The sequence below is a fragment of the Dromaius novaehollandiae genome, chromosome 1 (genome assembly GCF_036370855.1).
Source record: "Dromaius novaehollandiae isolate bDroNov1 chromosome 1, bDroNov1.hap1, whole genome shotgun sequence".
NCBI lineage: Eukaryota > Metazoa > Chordata > Aves > Casuariiformes > Dromaiidae > Dromaius > Dromaius novaehollandiae.
In genome coordinates, this window is record NC_088098.1 from 154394353 (window position 1) to 154408567 (window position 14215).

At 51.6% G+C, this 14215-nt stretch overlaps 2 protein-coding genes across 4 annotated transcripts in view; one reads left to right on the top strand and one right to left on the bottom strand.

Moving 5' to 3' along the window:
- Positions 1-1490, top strand: part of TUBGCP3 (tubulin gamma complex component 3) — a 68290-nt gene extending 66800 nt beyond the window's left edge. For all 3 annotated transcript variants that reach the window (XM_064503865.1, XM_064503868.1, XM_064503866.1), the window contains one exon: positions 325-1490. In XM_064503865.1, coding sequence (XP_064359935.1) covers positions 325-483 — 159 coding nt within the window. In that variant the 3' untranslated portion in view covers positions 484-1490. The remainder of the gene's footprint in view (positions 1-324) is intronic.
- A 3909-nt stretch (positions 1491-5399) lies between these two features.
- Positions 5400-10431, bottom strand: LOC135327487 (uncharacterized). The gene is made up of 14 exons (XM_064506433.1): positions 10023-10431; positions 9892-9930; positions 9619-9690; positions 9039-9110; positions 8516-8587; positions 8312-8410; positions 7959-8030; positions 7828-7866; positions 7552-7611; positions 6957-7123; positions 6789-6846; positions 6210-6281; positions 5674-5745; positions 5400-5479 (listed from the first exon to the last, which is right to left on the bottom strand). The coding sequence occupies exons 1-14, from the start codon at positions 10180-10182 to the stop codon at positions 5400-5402; spliced, it is 1134 nt and encodes a 377-aa protein (XP_064362503.1). The 5' UTR covers positions 10183-10431.
- Between the last annotated feature and the right edge of the window lie 3784 nt (positions 10432-14215).

Below are 14215 nucleotides of genomic sequence, written 5' to 3' on the forward strand. Positions count from 1 at the left end.
GCCCCCATCCTGGGAGCCCTAAGACAGGCTGGGGAGTCCCAGCTAGGCAAGAGGGCTGCTCTGTTTGAAACGATGAGCCGGGCATGCTGAAGACACTGAACTGTGTATGGTAGTAGTTTAAAGACAAAATGAAGCTTCTGAGTTTTTGCAGAAAGTGTGAATACAATGTAACTCTGTTGCTAACATTTAGGTATAAATGCTTGTGTTTGCATTTTCCTGGATTCTCACTGCCTCTTTGCCAGGCTTATATACTACCTCGCATCCTTGTGTGAAACACATCTGACATGTTCTTACATGTCTCTTGGGTTTTTCTTTCTCATTCAGGGAATCGTCCAGCAGTTCTTGGTCTTGCTGACAACCAGTTCTGATGAAAGTCTTCGATTTCTTAGCTTTAGATTGGACTTCAATGAACATTATAAAGCAAGAGAGCCAAGGCTTCGTATTTCTTTGGGCACTAGAGGCAGACGGAGCTCACATATGTGAAACAGTTTCTAGTAGCTGCACCTCGGTATCCGAAGGATGTTGAACCTCTTGTTGGACAAGGCAATCAATGTGAACATAATTACACCAAGTGGCGTGCGATAAGTGTCCACCATTTCTGCAGGCAACATGTTTCCCGTCCTGTGATTGTGTGACACTATATAGCAGAAAGCAAAAAAGTATGTTTTTTTACACTGATGTTTATAAAACAGCCAGACTAAATGAGCTGATTGAACCTCTTGCAATCAACTTGTTAAATCATCCTTTTCCACAAATGCCACATTTAATTTGGAGCTTTGTAAGCTCCCTCCACTGTAACTTTGATCTGTGTCCAGGAAGTTGCATCTTTTGTTTTAGGAGGCACCATTTCCTTTTTTAACAAGAAAATAAGAAGGTTATTTTTTCTACATACTTGTTCTATTTGAAAATAGCTTTTGTTAAAGCTGACAGATTAGAACTCAGACCTAATGTCCATGTTAAGAAGCTATCAAAAGCATTTTATTATGCTCATTTTCAGTGTTGTGATGTATTGGACTGTGTGAGAAACTTTGTATCCTGGGACATAAACTTAACTTTATTTTTTCTTTGTTTTCAAAGTTAGCAGTTTCAAGTAGAAATGATTTAACAGGCAAATTCTACAGCTGCTGAAGAGGAGCAAACTGTAGAAGCAGAGCAGGAGTGAATTTATTTCACATATGATATCCTAAGAACTGAAGTTAAAGCCTCACTACTGTCAAAGGAAAGTGTCTGTAGGGATAGAAATGAATGAGGTAGTTTGTGTTGAGAATCTGAGATGTTAGAAAGAAAGGGACTTGGCTAAGGTTGACTACATTATTTCTCTTCCTTCCCTATTTTTTCATTGTAAATATTTATATATTGTTGTCCAGATGCTAGGGTGGGGCGGGACGGGCACGACACAACTCTTCTTTTGCAAAGATGCCATGATATCAGGTCATTTATTATGTTCCACGTACAAGCTTAGAAAAATAAAAACACAATTATCTTTCAAACAGTTGTTTTGCTTTTTGTAATGGAAAGGGAGACACTTGCAGTTAGGAGTGTAATTGGTTTACAGATCCCTACCCATTACAGGGTTTTGGTACAAGTATTAACAATAGTCGTGGTTCTGAGCAATTTATTGACTAGCAGTTTTTCTCAGGTACAGCAAGCCTGTGGGCTTTTCTGCCCTGCCTCTGCTCAAACTGCTGGAAAGTGTAGGCACTTGCAGATGGTTCAGGGGAGGCTGCTGTGAGCCACAAGGGAGGCGAACTCTCGTGGGGACGACACATCAAACCCGCAGCCATGGACTAACAGGTTTGTTCTCTGGGCACCAGAACTTGAAGGTTATCTGGCAGGATCTGGAGTCCTCTGTTTGGTTAAAGAAAACATGTAAGGGTTTGAACTCTGCACCCCTTACAGGACCTGCCAAGGCAGCTTCACAGGAGGGCTTGCAGGCACCATTTCAGCCAGAAGAAAACCTGGTCCCGAAGGCAAGGGCTGTTTGGTGTGCCAGGGGAGAGCTGTAGGCTTCAGAGCCTGGCCTCCTGACGTTGCAAGAATCACTTGACAGGTGGGACTACTCTGTGCACGTGGTGAGGGTATTTTGTTATTGTAAAGCCTGAAAGAAGCACAAAGCTTATGTGCTTGTGACTTTACCATCCCTCCCAAATTCTGTTTAGAAAAATACAGCTCCAAAGGGACCCTTTTGGCCTGTTGCCTGAGGAGGGTGTTACGTGATCCCGTGTCCCTAGAGAATCCACATGCCAGAAACGCTGCACAAATGTCACCCCGGTGGACAAGTTCATCACAGTTTGTTCTGTGCCTGAGTTCATTTGGGTCTCTGCAGTTTACAGGACTAGGTACTGTGTAAACCAATCTTATGTCATGAGCTTATTAGGTAGAAGTCAAACAAGGGCTTAATCCCTTTCCTATAGGTTAGCCTAATAATTCATGAATCCATTAATTCATTAATTTGCATCCTTAGGAACAAAATAGTTACTGAGCTGATGGCAAGGGTGCTCATCCTTCCTCCTTGGTCACGATGTGGGCATCCCCTGAATTACACAGGAAAGCACAAGAGTCTCAGCAGACCGGCTGCTGTTGGAGCTGCCTCAAAGGCTCTTTGGGTAAGCTCTAAAAATTTAAGGGGCTAGAGGTGGCTGAGGCCCTTAATCTGTGACATTCTCTGTGTTAGGTATAGCTTATCTACCTACTTGTGCTGCTAACCTACCTTCTCTTCTAGCTTAAATAATGCAAGATGCCTCTGCAACACCCCAGAAGTGAGGGAATCCAGTGTACTACTTGCTGTTTCCCAGGGGAGCACAAGGCTGGACCTGAGGCTTGCTTTTGCTGCTTGGTTTATGGCAGAGCAATAGTGCAGCTCCGAAGTCTGAAAAGCACGGACATTTGGATGTGCGAGGCGTTGCTAGTTGCCCTTCCTCTAGCCACACTCTCTCAGTTGCCTCGTGGTAGGACTTCCTGTGTTCAAGCCTCTGCTTTAGAAGTGGTGGCATCGGGGGCATTCCTCAGCCAGCCGCTGAGGAGGTGGGAGTTTCCCCTGCCTCTCCAGGAGCCTGTGGCAGAATTAGGCTTTGGCTTCTGTGTTCCTGGAGGCCTCCTGCAGTGGCGTAACCCTGAGCTCCTTCCTCCCCTTGCCTCTCGTTGTGCTGAGGAGCCACCGCAACCAGCTCTGCCTGCCAGCTCACACCCAGCGCGGGAAGGATTCCCTTGGTTTGGGCGGGTTGTGCTTTGAGACCCAGTGCCTGAACATCTTCCTGTGAGAAGTGCTGCTCTCGGGAGTGGTGTGTTCCTAGTGCTTACCGGGCTGAGCCTCGTGAGAGGAGGCTGCCGCTTGAATGCCTGTCCCGTAGTGCAGCGTGCCGAGCAAATCCTGCAGCACTTGATGAACATGCAGGGAAGAGGGAGGAGGAGCTGGTTCTTCTGATCCCAGAGGCAAAGGGTTGCTGGGCCACCTGAGAAACATCCTCAGATCTCACTGCTTGCCTTTCCTGTCCTATGCCCTTCCCTCACCAGGTTTCTCAGGGCTCTGTGAGCTTCCCCAGGGACACTGCAGGTGCTGGGGCTGCACCTTCCTGCCATGGCCTTCCTATTGGATCCTACGAGGACCTTTACTCCTTGCCCTCTCCTGCAAGCTAGCAATAGGGGTGACATATGTTTTCAGAGACAGCAACTGTTTGCCTGTGTTCCTCTGGAAAGCTAAGAGTCCACTTGGACCCCCTTGAAAGAGAGCACGTAGGATCCTGGGCTTTCCTCCAAATAGGACTGTATTCCCTTTTCTGCTTTACCTCTATTCCCTTTTCTGCTTTACCTCTACTATTCATGGCTTGAGTGTTTGGGAGCAGAGCAATGCCATTTCTGTGGGTCTTTGTGCCAGTTTTAAGGCTAGTAGTGTTCTTCCTATCACAGTGCTTTTTACTCTCTTGCCCAACCAGCCCCCTCTCACTTTTCTCTACTTGGAGATGTTCAGCTTCTGCGCACAGAAGACCATTGCACTAACCCCCAGCAGCCTCTGGTCTCACTTTAGCACTCCTCTAACTCATTGCTCAGAGCTGCACAGCCATCCTTCACAGCACCTCCTTCCCCTCTCAGTCCCCAAATCCACCAGGATCCAGTGCAGCAGTCCCAGTGAGTTCACGGATAACCATTTGCGTGCCATGTCTCATCCACACTCCCCCATTCGGATGAATGAAACCTTAATGACAGCCCAAGCTGGGAAACTACATTGATGATGGGACCGAGGGCAGCCCTTGAGGGAGGGCAACTCCCTGACACCTCCTCTCCCTCATCCAACCCTGCCGTAAGCGCTGTGCATTACACTCAGACACAGAGGACCAAAACAGCCATTTTAGCCCATCATTTTTATTATTCTATTCGGAATATGCATCTGAAGTACAATATCCCTGTTGGTAGCAAAAACACACACACTTGGAAAGATCCACTTGGGGTAAATCCCGGGGAATGCGGATATCTGAGGAAGAGTCATAACCACCATCCGAGCTGCTCTGGCATCTAGGCTGAAATGAACTTTCTGAATTCATGGCATGAAATAACTCGGCAAGCTCTGTTGCAAAGTTCACCGGAAGGCGACTGGAGCTGTTGTTGAAATTTTCATTTTCTAGAGTGAGCTCATCCTTTTTTCTCCCTCTTCCCAGTTTTCCTCTGCCTTCCTCTGTACTGGGGTCTTGTCTGTTGGAGGCAGCGGCAGCATTAGCTGGTACCGCTTCTCTGCAACAACGAGAATGGCTTTCAGGAAAGAGCACTCACTGCTAGGAAGGAAGAGTCTGCTTAGGAAAGCTAACAGCAGACGTCTCAACAGAGTCCTCTCAACAGCTCACCAGGCACTCCACCATACTATCCCTACACATGCTTTGTTGCTAAAACACAGAAAATAGAAAGAACGTCGGAAAAGAACAACTCACTGTTTTCTCTTCCTCAGCCGGGAAGTAACTATACAGCTCAGCACTATGACAAACAGCATGGAACCCAAGACTGCGGCAGGGAGGACCAAATAGTACATCTGTAGGGCTTTATGATCTGCGGCCTTTGCATCTTTGTCACCACCAAGACCTGGAGGAAAGGAGACAATCCCATACATTCCTGGCTTTTGCAGGACTGATAATCTCACTGTGTGTTTGGGACTCCCAGGCAATTTTACATGCCGTGGTGTTATATCGCTGATTCTGGTCTCTTGGCACCGGCAGACAAGAAAGCTGATTGACACTTCTCAGGGGCAAGAGCCCACTGGCCAGTGAAAGCCTGAACCAGCGCTACCCCTACCTGTGCCTCTGGGCTTCAGGGAGGTCGCATGCGTGCTGGGCACCCTGGATTCCCCAAGAGGGCAATAAAAGAGGAAAAAGGAGAAAATACTAATAGGAAAATCAAAAGGAAAGGAAGAGAGACTACTTATTTCCCCAAGGCTCAAGGAGGGGCTTCAGCCCCTGAGAACCTGGAGAAACACTGCCTTCAGGGACATCTGTCACTACACACGGAGGAGAAAAGGGTGAAATACCTGTTGCAATATACCTGTTTGTAAGGGAAGTGTAGTGAACTGACAGAGATCTTGTAATGACCTGGGACACGTGTAGGTCTAGATTCTCACAGCTCTGGAGAACCCTTCCTGACCTTTAGGTAGGGACATGGCACCCTCAAAATAAACCAAGAGTCACAACTCACCTCTGAGATTCCCCAGAGACTCAAAATCAGAGTCCAGATGAGAAGATAAATCTCCACCACCTATGGCCACATCTGTAACCAAACACATGAGAACAGCTCACATTACATATTTCCGTACACCTCTTCAGATTTCAATGGTAGTGAATGCAGTGGGAAAACATAATCCCACCAAGGAACTTGTCGGGCCCTTCCACTCCTAAGCATCTTGCAAACGCACACCAGGTGCACGCATGGGCATCGTACGGGTGTAAATCTGACAATGCACAGAACTGCCAGGGGAAAGCACACCCTGAAGTTCACAGAAGCTGCAAACACAAACCCCAACAAGCCTGCTGGTTTTGCTGTAGGCACTGGAAAAGCACAAGGCTGGAGAAGCCAGGCAAAGCACCCACCGCAGATCTCTGAAGCCCTCCCAAAGCCCACTCTGCTCTTTTGCAGGCATGAGCCTCAGCCAAGGACTGAAGCTACACGGCCCACGAATACAACTCTGAAACCAAAGGTTCCTCCCAGGAAGGGAGTACATCTCCACCACTTACTCCTGGCATGCTCCTGAGGCTCAGAAGTGGGATCCAGCAGAGAACCTGGGAGGCCCCTGCCTGCAGGAACACCTATGAGCAAACACAGACAAGACAAGTTTTCATTATGTGCTGCAACATACTTCTGTAGAAGTGACTTGCCGGGAATGGGGGACACACATGTAGTTTGAGAGTCTCCCAGCTGCAATAGGGCCAGGGGTACTTGTTGGCTGGGACCTGGCGCCTCTCCAAAATCCTCCGTCGAGGCACAACCCAGCAGCCCCCAAGCACCCCCAGGACAAACACACGGCCCCTTGGTGCTTTCAAAAGCGAAATGGAAGCGAATGGGGGGGGAGGGGCATGATGGGACATATATGTAGGTCGCGAGTCTCAAAGCTGTGGAGGGGCAGAGAGGACCTTTTGCCTGGCACCTGGCAGCTCTCAAAGGAAAGAAATGCTCACAACTTACCCCTGCGTCTCCCCTGCAGCTGTAAAGCCCTTGGACGACTTGCAGAGGAAGCAGGAAGTACAAGTTTATGGGAAGAAAACAGCACAAGGAAAGTTCTTGTTCTTTCACGGAAGTAAAAACTGACTACCTACCCCTGGGAAGACCTGGAGGCTCAGCAACAGCATCCAGCTGAGAAGCTGGATAAGCCCTCTGCAGGGGAACAGCTGTAATCCAAAACACATGATAAACACTTCCATTTGAGCTTGAGACACAGCTTTTCAAGTCAATGACAGCACATGGAAGGGGAAAAAGGGACACACATAGAGCTCTAGATACGTAAAGCTGACAAGGTATCTGGCTGATATTGTGTCCGTGACATGGAAGCTCTCAAAGAAGCTAAATATTCGTGACTTACGTGCACGGCCATCTTGCGGTTCAAAATGGGGATCCAGCTGAGAAGCTGCATGCCCATCAATGTCGGCCACATCTGTAACCAAACACAGATTTGAACGGTAGTGAATGAGGGCGAGGAACACAGAACTACACCAAGGCCCTTGTCATGCCCTTCCACTCACGAGCATCTTGCAAACGCTCACCGGGTGCATGCACAGGCACCGTATGGGTACCCATCTAAGCAGGCACAGAGCTGCTACGGGAAAGCACGCCCTGGAGTTCACGCAAGCTGTAAACTCAACCCCAGCAAGCCCGCTGGCTTTGCAGCAGGCTTTGGAAGCAGCACAAAGACTTTGCAAGGCAAAGCACCCCGGGGCACATCTCTCAAGGCCTCCTGAGTCCCACTCTGCTTTTCTGTGGCTCTGAGCATCAGCCAACGACTTACTCAGTTACACTCACCACCAGGAAAAGCTGGAAACGTAAAAGCTTCTTCTAGGAAGTGAATACATCTTGACTACTTACCCTGGGGATTGTCCTGAGGCTCAGGAACAGGAAACAGCCGAAATGCTGGATAACCATAGCCTACAGGCAGAGCAGAAACCCAGCACAGAGGTGGCAAGTTTTCCTTACAAGCTGCTACCAACTTCTTCACAAAGCAGGTGTAATGAATGGAAGGGGGGTCACATCATCACATGGGACATATATCTAGGTCAGTAGTCCCAAAGCTGTGGAGGGGCAGAGAGGACCTTTTGCCTGGCACCTGGCAGCTCTCAAAGGAAAGAAATGCTCACAACTTACCCCTGCGTCTCCCCTGCAGCTGTAAAGCCCTTGGACGACCTGCAGAGGAAGCAGGAAGTACAAGTTTATGGGAAGAAAACAGCACAAGGAAAGTTCTTGTTCTTTCACGGAAGTAAAAACTGACTACCTACCCCTGGGAAGACCTGGAGGCTCAGCAACAGCATCCAGCTGAGAAGCTGGATAGCCATCAACTTCAGCCACATCTGTAACCAAACACAGATGGGAGCAGTTCTCATCATGTATTTCCATAGACAGCCCCCAAGCACCCCCCAGACAAACACACGGCCCCTCGGCCCCTTCTTCCAGGGAGGTCTCTAACCTCCACCAAGGAAGCCAGGACTCTGCAAAGGTGTGACATGGTGCGTCACTGCAGCGAGGCTCTGATCGATCCCTTTCTCCTGTGTAAGCCACAGATTATCCATAGCTGTTTCTAAAACCTCACGTTTACAATGATTACCCTTAACACAGAGTGAAATCTACCCACCAGCTGCTCTTTCCAAGTCCTTCAAGATTTTCTGAAGGAGTTTAGAATATTTCTCAGCCAACTTTCCTCTCTGGGCCTCGTACTTCCTCTGCCGAGGACCTAAACAGAAAGTATTAAGTTAAATTGCACATGAACAAGATAGGCACAGGTAAATGCTCCTTCTTTCAAATAACCCAAAAGAGTAGGCAAATAGTCACAGCTCACCTGTACGATTCCCCACAGACTCTACATGGGCATCCAGCTGAGAAGCTGCATTGCCATCACCTGCGGCCACATCTGTACCCAAAGAGACAAGCAGAGCTCTCGTTACCTATTTCCATATGCTGCTTCAGATTTGAATGGTAGCGAATGAGCATGGAACCTCTCATTACAGCAAGGCACTCGTCTTGCCCTTCCGCTCCTGAGTCTTTGGCAAACACTTACTGGGTGCCTGCACAGGCACCACGTGGCTACAAATCCAAGCATGCTGGGAAAGGATGCCCTGGAGCTCACCTGAGCTCTAAGCTCAACCCCAACAAGCCTGCTGGCTTTGCTGTAGGCACTGGAAAAGCACAAGGCTGGAGAAGCCAGGCAAAGCACCCACCGCAGATCTCTGAAGCCCTCCCAAAGCCCACTCTGCTCTTTTGCGGGCATGAGCCTCAGCCAAGGACTGAAGCTACACGGCCCACGAATACAACTCTGAAACCAAAGGTTCCTCCCAGGAAGGGAGTACATCTCCACCACTTACTCCTGGCATGCTCCTGAGGCTCAGAAACAGGATCCAGCTGGGAAGCTGGAAGGCCACTGCCTGCAGGAATGCCTGTAAGCAAACACAGACAAGACAAGTTTTCATTACGTGCTGCAACATACTTCCACAGAAGTGACTTGCCATGAATGGGAGGGGAATGGGGGACACACATGTAGTTCGAGAGTCTCCCAGCTGCAGGAGGGCCAGGAGCACTTGGCTGAGCCCTGCCGCCTTTCCAAAATCCTCCGTCAAGGCGCTACCCAGCAGCCCCCAAGCACCCCCAGCCTAAACACATGAGGACCTTGGTGCTTTTTTCTGGGGAGGTGTCTAATGTACACCAAGGAAACCAGAACTCTAGCAACAGGCAACCTTCAGAACCGGAGGACAACAAGGATTGTTTACATTGCTCACGCACAGGAGCCCACTGGCCAGTTTAGGACTGAACCAGCGTTACCCCTAGTTGTTCTGCTGCCCTTTGGTCAGGGCATGTGTGCTGCAGACCTTGGCCTCCTCAGGAGTGCACTACAGAGGGAGAAAAGAAATGCTTATTTCTTCAACTGAGTATCTGCTGACTGCTCACCTCCAGGAAGTCTCTGAGCCTCATATCCAGGGTCCAGAGGAGAAGGAAAATCTTCATCACCCATGGCCACATCTGTAACCAAACACATGAGAATGGCTCCCATTACATTCTTCTTCCCATTACAGCTTCTTCACAAAGCAATGGTAGCGAATGGAAGGGGGGCCATGATGGGACATATATGTAGGTCGCAAGTCTCAAAGCTGTGGAGGAGCAGAGAGGATCTTTTGCCTGGCACCTGGCAGCTCTCAAAGGAAAGAAATGCTCACAACTTACCCTTGAGGACCCCCCGCGGCCCTAAAGCACTTGGACCACCTGCAGAGGAAGTATGAAGTACAAGTTAACGGGAACAAAATAGCACAAGGAACGTTCTTGTTCTTTCAGGGAAGTAAAAATTGACTACATACCCGTGGGAAGACCCAGAGGCTCAACAACAGGATGCAGTTGAGAAACTCGATAATCCTCAACTACAGCCACATCTGTAACCAAACACAGATGGGAGAAGTTCTCATGATGTATTTCCACAGACGACTTTGGATATGAAGGGTGGTGAATGACGGGCAACATATAATAACACCATACTTCAGCTCATGGGCACCTTGCAAACGCTTAGCGGGTGTCTGCAGTGGCACCCTATGGCCATAAATCTAAGCAGGCATGGAGCTGCTGGGGGAAAGGATGCCCCGGAGCTCACACAAGCTGTAAACTCAATCCGATCATGCCAGCCCAGTTGGCAGCAGGCACTGGAAGCAGCACAGGCTCAGGGGACTCGCCAACAGCGCTTTGCGAGCCAAAGCAGCCAGCGCAGATCTCCGAAGCCTTTCTGAGTTGCACTCGTGCTCTTTTCAGTGCCTTATCGTTGGCCAAGGACTTGTTCAGTTAAATGTCACATGCAGAAGAAATTGAAAAGGAATGCTCATCCCACACATGCAGTTGAAGAGTCTCCCAGCTACAGGAGGACCAGCGGCACTCGCTGGCTGGGACCTGGCGCCTCTCCAAGTCCTGCATCCAGCCGCTATACGACAGCCCCCAAGCACCCCCAAGACAAACACGTGGCCCCTCGGCCCCTTCTTCCAGGGAGGTCTCTAACCTCCACCAAGGAAGCCAGGACTCTGCAAAGGGGCAACCCTCAGCACCGGGGGACACGAAGCATCATTCACACTGCGTGGGCACAGGAGCTCCCCGGCCAGCACCAGGGCGACGCGGCGCCAGGAAAGGCATGCTTCTGGTCTTGCCAGGGAAGGTCAGGTCCCCCGAGGACTCACCTCCTGCATCTTCCCAAGCCTTCGGTCCCGCATCCAACCAAGCACCAGCATCGCCATCGCCGCCGGGCACCGCTGCAACCGCCCGCGGGGACAACAGCTCCCGTCACCCAGCGCCAGGCGCTGCTCCAGGCACAGCTCTCGCCCCCAGACCCCGGCGCCCCCCAGCGCACCCCCCTCCCCGCGGCCCCACAAGCCTCGCCGAGCCGCTCCCGGCTCCCGGCTCCTGGCCCCGGCCGCCGCCTCCCGCCGCCCCGGCCGCTCGCCAGCCGGCCCCGCGGCCCCCAGGCTGCCTCCGTCGCCGCCCGCCCGCCCGCCCGCCCTACCTGGGCCCGGCGCTGCCCGCGGAGCAGCCCGGCTGTCCCGGGCACGCAGGGCCGCCAGGAGGCCGAGCAGCAGCAGCAGGCGGCACCCGGGGCCGGACGCCCCCCGCGCTCGCACCATGCTGCCCGCCGCCAGCAGCCGCCCGCCGCCGGCGCCCTCGAGCAACGCGCGCGGAGCGGCGTCTGCGGAACGCGGCGCGGCACAACGCAGCGCAAAACACCGCCCCGCACCGCAGCACAACGCACTGCACCGCACCGCACCGCAGCGCAAAGCACCGTACTGCACCGCAGCACAACGCAACACCGCGCAGCACAACGCCTCGCGGGGCCCCTCTGTGAGCTCAGGGGCGCCCTCCGCGCGCCTCCGCGGGGGCGCAGGGGGCCGCGCACCCCCGCCGCGGCCCGCGCTCCCTCCGCGCGCCGCCGCCGCCCTGTGCGGGCAGCCCGGGCATGCTGGCGGCCGGGGGTGCTGCCGCCGCCCTCGAGGAGCCCCTCGGGGGCAGCCCGGCTCTCTGCCCACACGCTCGCGGCCCTGCGCTCGCCTCGCTGCTCGGCAGCTCCGCGCCAGCGCCTGCCGGATCCGGCCTCGCTCGCTGCTCTCCTTCCCGCCCCCGCTGCCGCCGCTCTGCTCCAGCCCCAGCCCCAGCCCCAGCCCCAGCCGCAGCCCCAGCCCCAGCCGCAGCGCCAGCTCTGCCCTTCTGGAGCTGGCCCAGGGGCAGCTGCTGACAGGCGGGGGGGCTCCAGTGCCAAGCCTGTGCCCCAGCTCTCCTCCCCCGCCCAGCTGGGATTCCGCCTCCCACTTCCTTGCTGGCACCACTCCCTCTGTCCCCTTTGCTTTGGGACCAACATTTCAGGCCTCCTTGGGCCTTGTGCAGCGCCCGAAGCAAGCAGAGCTCTCCTGGGCCTGGGCCTGGGCCTTGCCCCGAGTGCTCCTCTTACAAGACGACCCTGGGAGCTCAGGAAGACTGTTCCTGCTGTTGAAAGGAGGCAGATCAGGAGAAGCTCGCTCTCTGTTTTCGGAGAAGAAGCATTCTTCAACCCAGGACATCCTAGAGCTGCTAAAGCCCTAAAGAAACATTACATCAAAATGTTTTATTTCTAGCTATGTGTTGCCAGTTTGGCAAAAGAATTGGAGGTGCATGTGTCCCTAACTGAACTGTCCTCCATGTAACACAAAAAATCACACCCACAGGTCAAAAAGCCCCGCGCCTGGGCAAAGACCCCTCCCCGGAGCATGCGTAGTGGTAAAATGGTGTGTAAGCAGTATTATAATTGTCTGTAAATTACTACCCAGTCAGTGTAAAAGGGAAAGTTGCAAACCTTGCAGTGTGTTTGTATAAATGCTACTTGAAAAGGCAGGGGGGTGTGCTCCATTTGTGGGAAACTGTTACGAGACAACCCTGGGAAGCTCGGCAAGAATGTTTAAACTAGGTAGTTTCTAGCTATGTGTTGCCAGTTTGGCAAAAGAATTGGAGGTGCATGTATCCCTAACTGAACTGTCCTCCATATAATACCGAAAATCATGCCCACAGGTAAAAAAGCCCCGCGCCTGGGTGAAGACCCCTTCCCTGGGCATGTGTAGTAGTAACATGGTGTGTAAGGAATATTATAATTGTCTGTAAATTACTACCCAATTAGTGTAAAAGGCGAACCTTGCACTGTGTTTGTATCAATGCTACTTGAAAAGTTGGAGGGGTGTGCTTCATTTGTGGGAAACCACCGAGCACCCAGGCTTGCGCAGCTCTGAACTAGATAAGCGAATGTCTCTCCCGAGTGTGTAGTTATTGGCTTATTGCACACCGGGCAATGAATCTGCTTTTCGGACAACTGTAGCTCCGGAGGGATGCACTTCTTTGTGGCATGGTAATGTTTAGCAAGATGTATGTAGGTGTTTAGAGTGAGGACCTTTTTGGCTGGTGGGAGTAGAGAGGTAAGGCGCAAATGCCAGTGTCCATATGTACTGTTGCTTGTATGAGTTTTGCTTGCATGAGTTTTGCAGAGCTTTGGTGTTACAGGAGCGCAGCTACTAGAGGCTGCATTGTGGGTGTTTTCGCCCATGTGCCTCTTCAGAGAACTCCCCCAGCAGGAACTGCTAGCCTGGCTTGAGAGCTTCTCTTCTCCGTCCCTTGCTCATCTGTTCCTGATGGGATTGGCTAATACCCCAGCTCTTTGCTTGCCTTTCCCTCGAGTGGTGTAAGCAAGTCTTTGACTTCTTCCTTAGTTGTTTGGGCTCCGAGCATGGGGGTGTCAAACGCTAGTGCAGTGCTGTGTCCTTTGAAGAGCTTGGACAGTCGTGGTTTAGTCAACTGAAGGCTTGTAGTCTTGGCAAGAAGGTATTGGCCTGTAGATGTCTCTCTGAGAGAGGGGTGAGTGTTGGTGGCCCTGGTGATCAGGGCAACAGCACCTTTGGGATGGGCAGGAAAGAGAAAGGAAGGGCAGGGAGCTTCCTCCATTTTTCCTGTCTTCTAGTAGGTTTGGGATTCGTGGGCTGTGGTGGAGCAGCTGGAAGGGCTTTGTCAACTCCCTCGAGGTAGCGTTCTCTTTCTAGGATAGCTTTATTGCCTGTTCCCAAACCGTATGAACACTCGGGATTGTAGTGCTTTAAAGGAGTAATGGCAGGCAGTAAAGTCAAGCTTGCTCTTTTCCTATCAGTAACCTGAAGAAGGAATGCAAACGCTTCTTGGTCACCAATGTTAAGGAATTTCTGCTCTTTGGCAAACGCTGGTGCAGGCGAAACACTCCCCTTTGTGCTGTAGTTAAAGAATATTGAACTGAAAGTGTCTAGAGTAAACCACTTAACACAACTTACATAAACCTTGCTTAGCATGAGTAGCTGAATTTGCTGAGGTCTTAGGCCGATAACGCAGATAACGTGATGAACCACATTGGGCAGAATGTTTCACTGTAATTGACCTAACTGCCGCTTCCTTGAGTGGATACGAGTCCCGTCTCAATCCAGCCGGAACGGGGAGTGCGCAGCCGGATCAGCGTAAGGCGCACCGCCAGACTCTAGAA

Coding starts and splice junctions, on each gene's coding strand:
- LOC135327487 (XM_064506433.1), bottom strand. CDS start 10,182: ATGTTGCCCGTCATTCACCACCCTTCATATCCAAAGTCGTCTGTGGAA. Junction 5,746..6,209: donor GCCTCAGGAGCATGCCAGGA/GTAAGTGGTGGA, acceptor GTTTGGTTACAG/ATGTGGCCATAGGTGGTGGA. Junction 5,480..5,673: donor GTCTCTGGGGAATCTCAGAG/GTGAGTTGTGAC, acceptor CTCCGTGTGTAG/TGACAGATGTCCCTGAAGGC.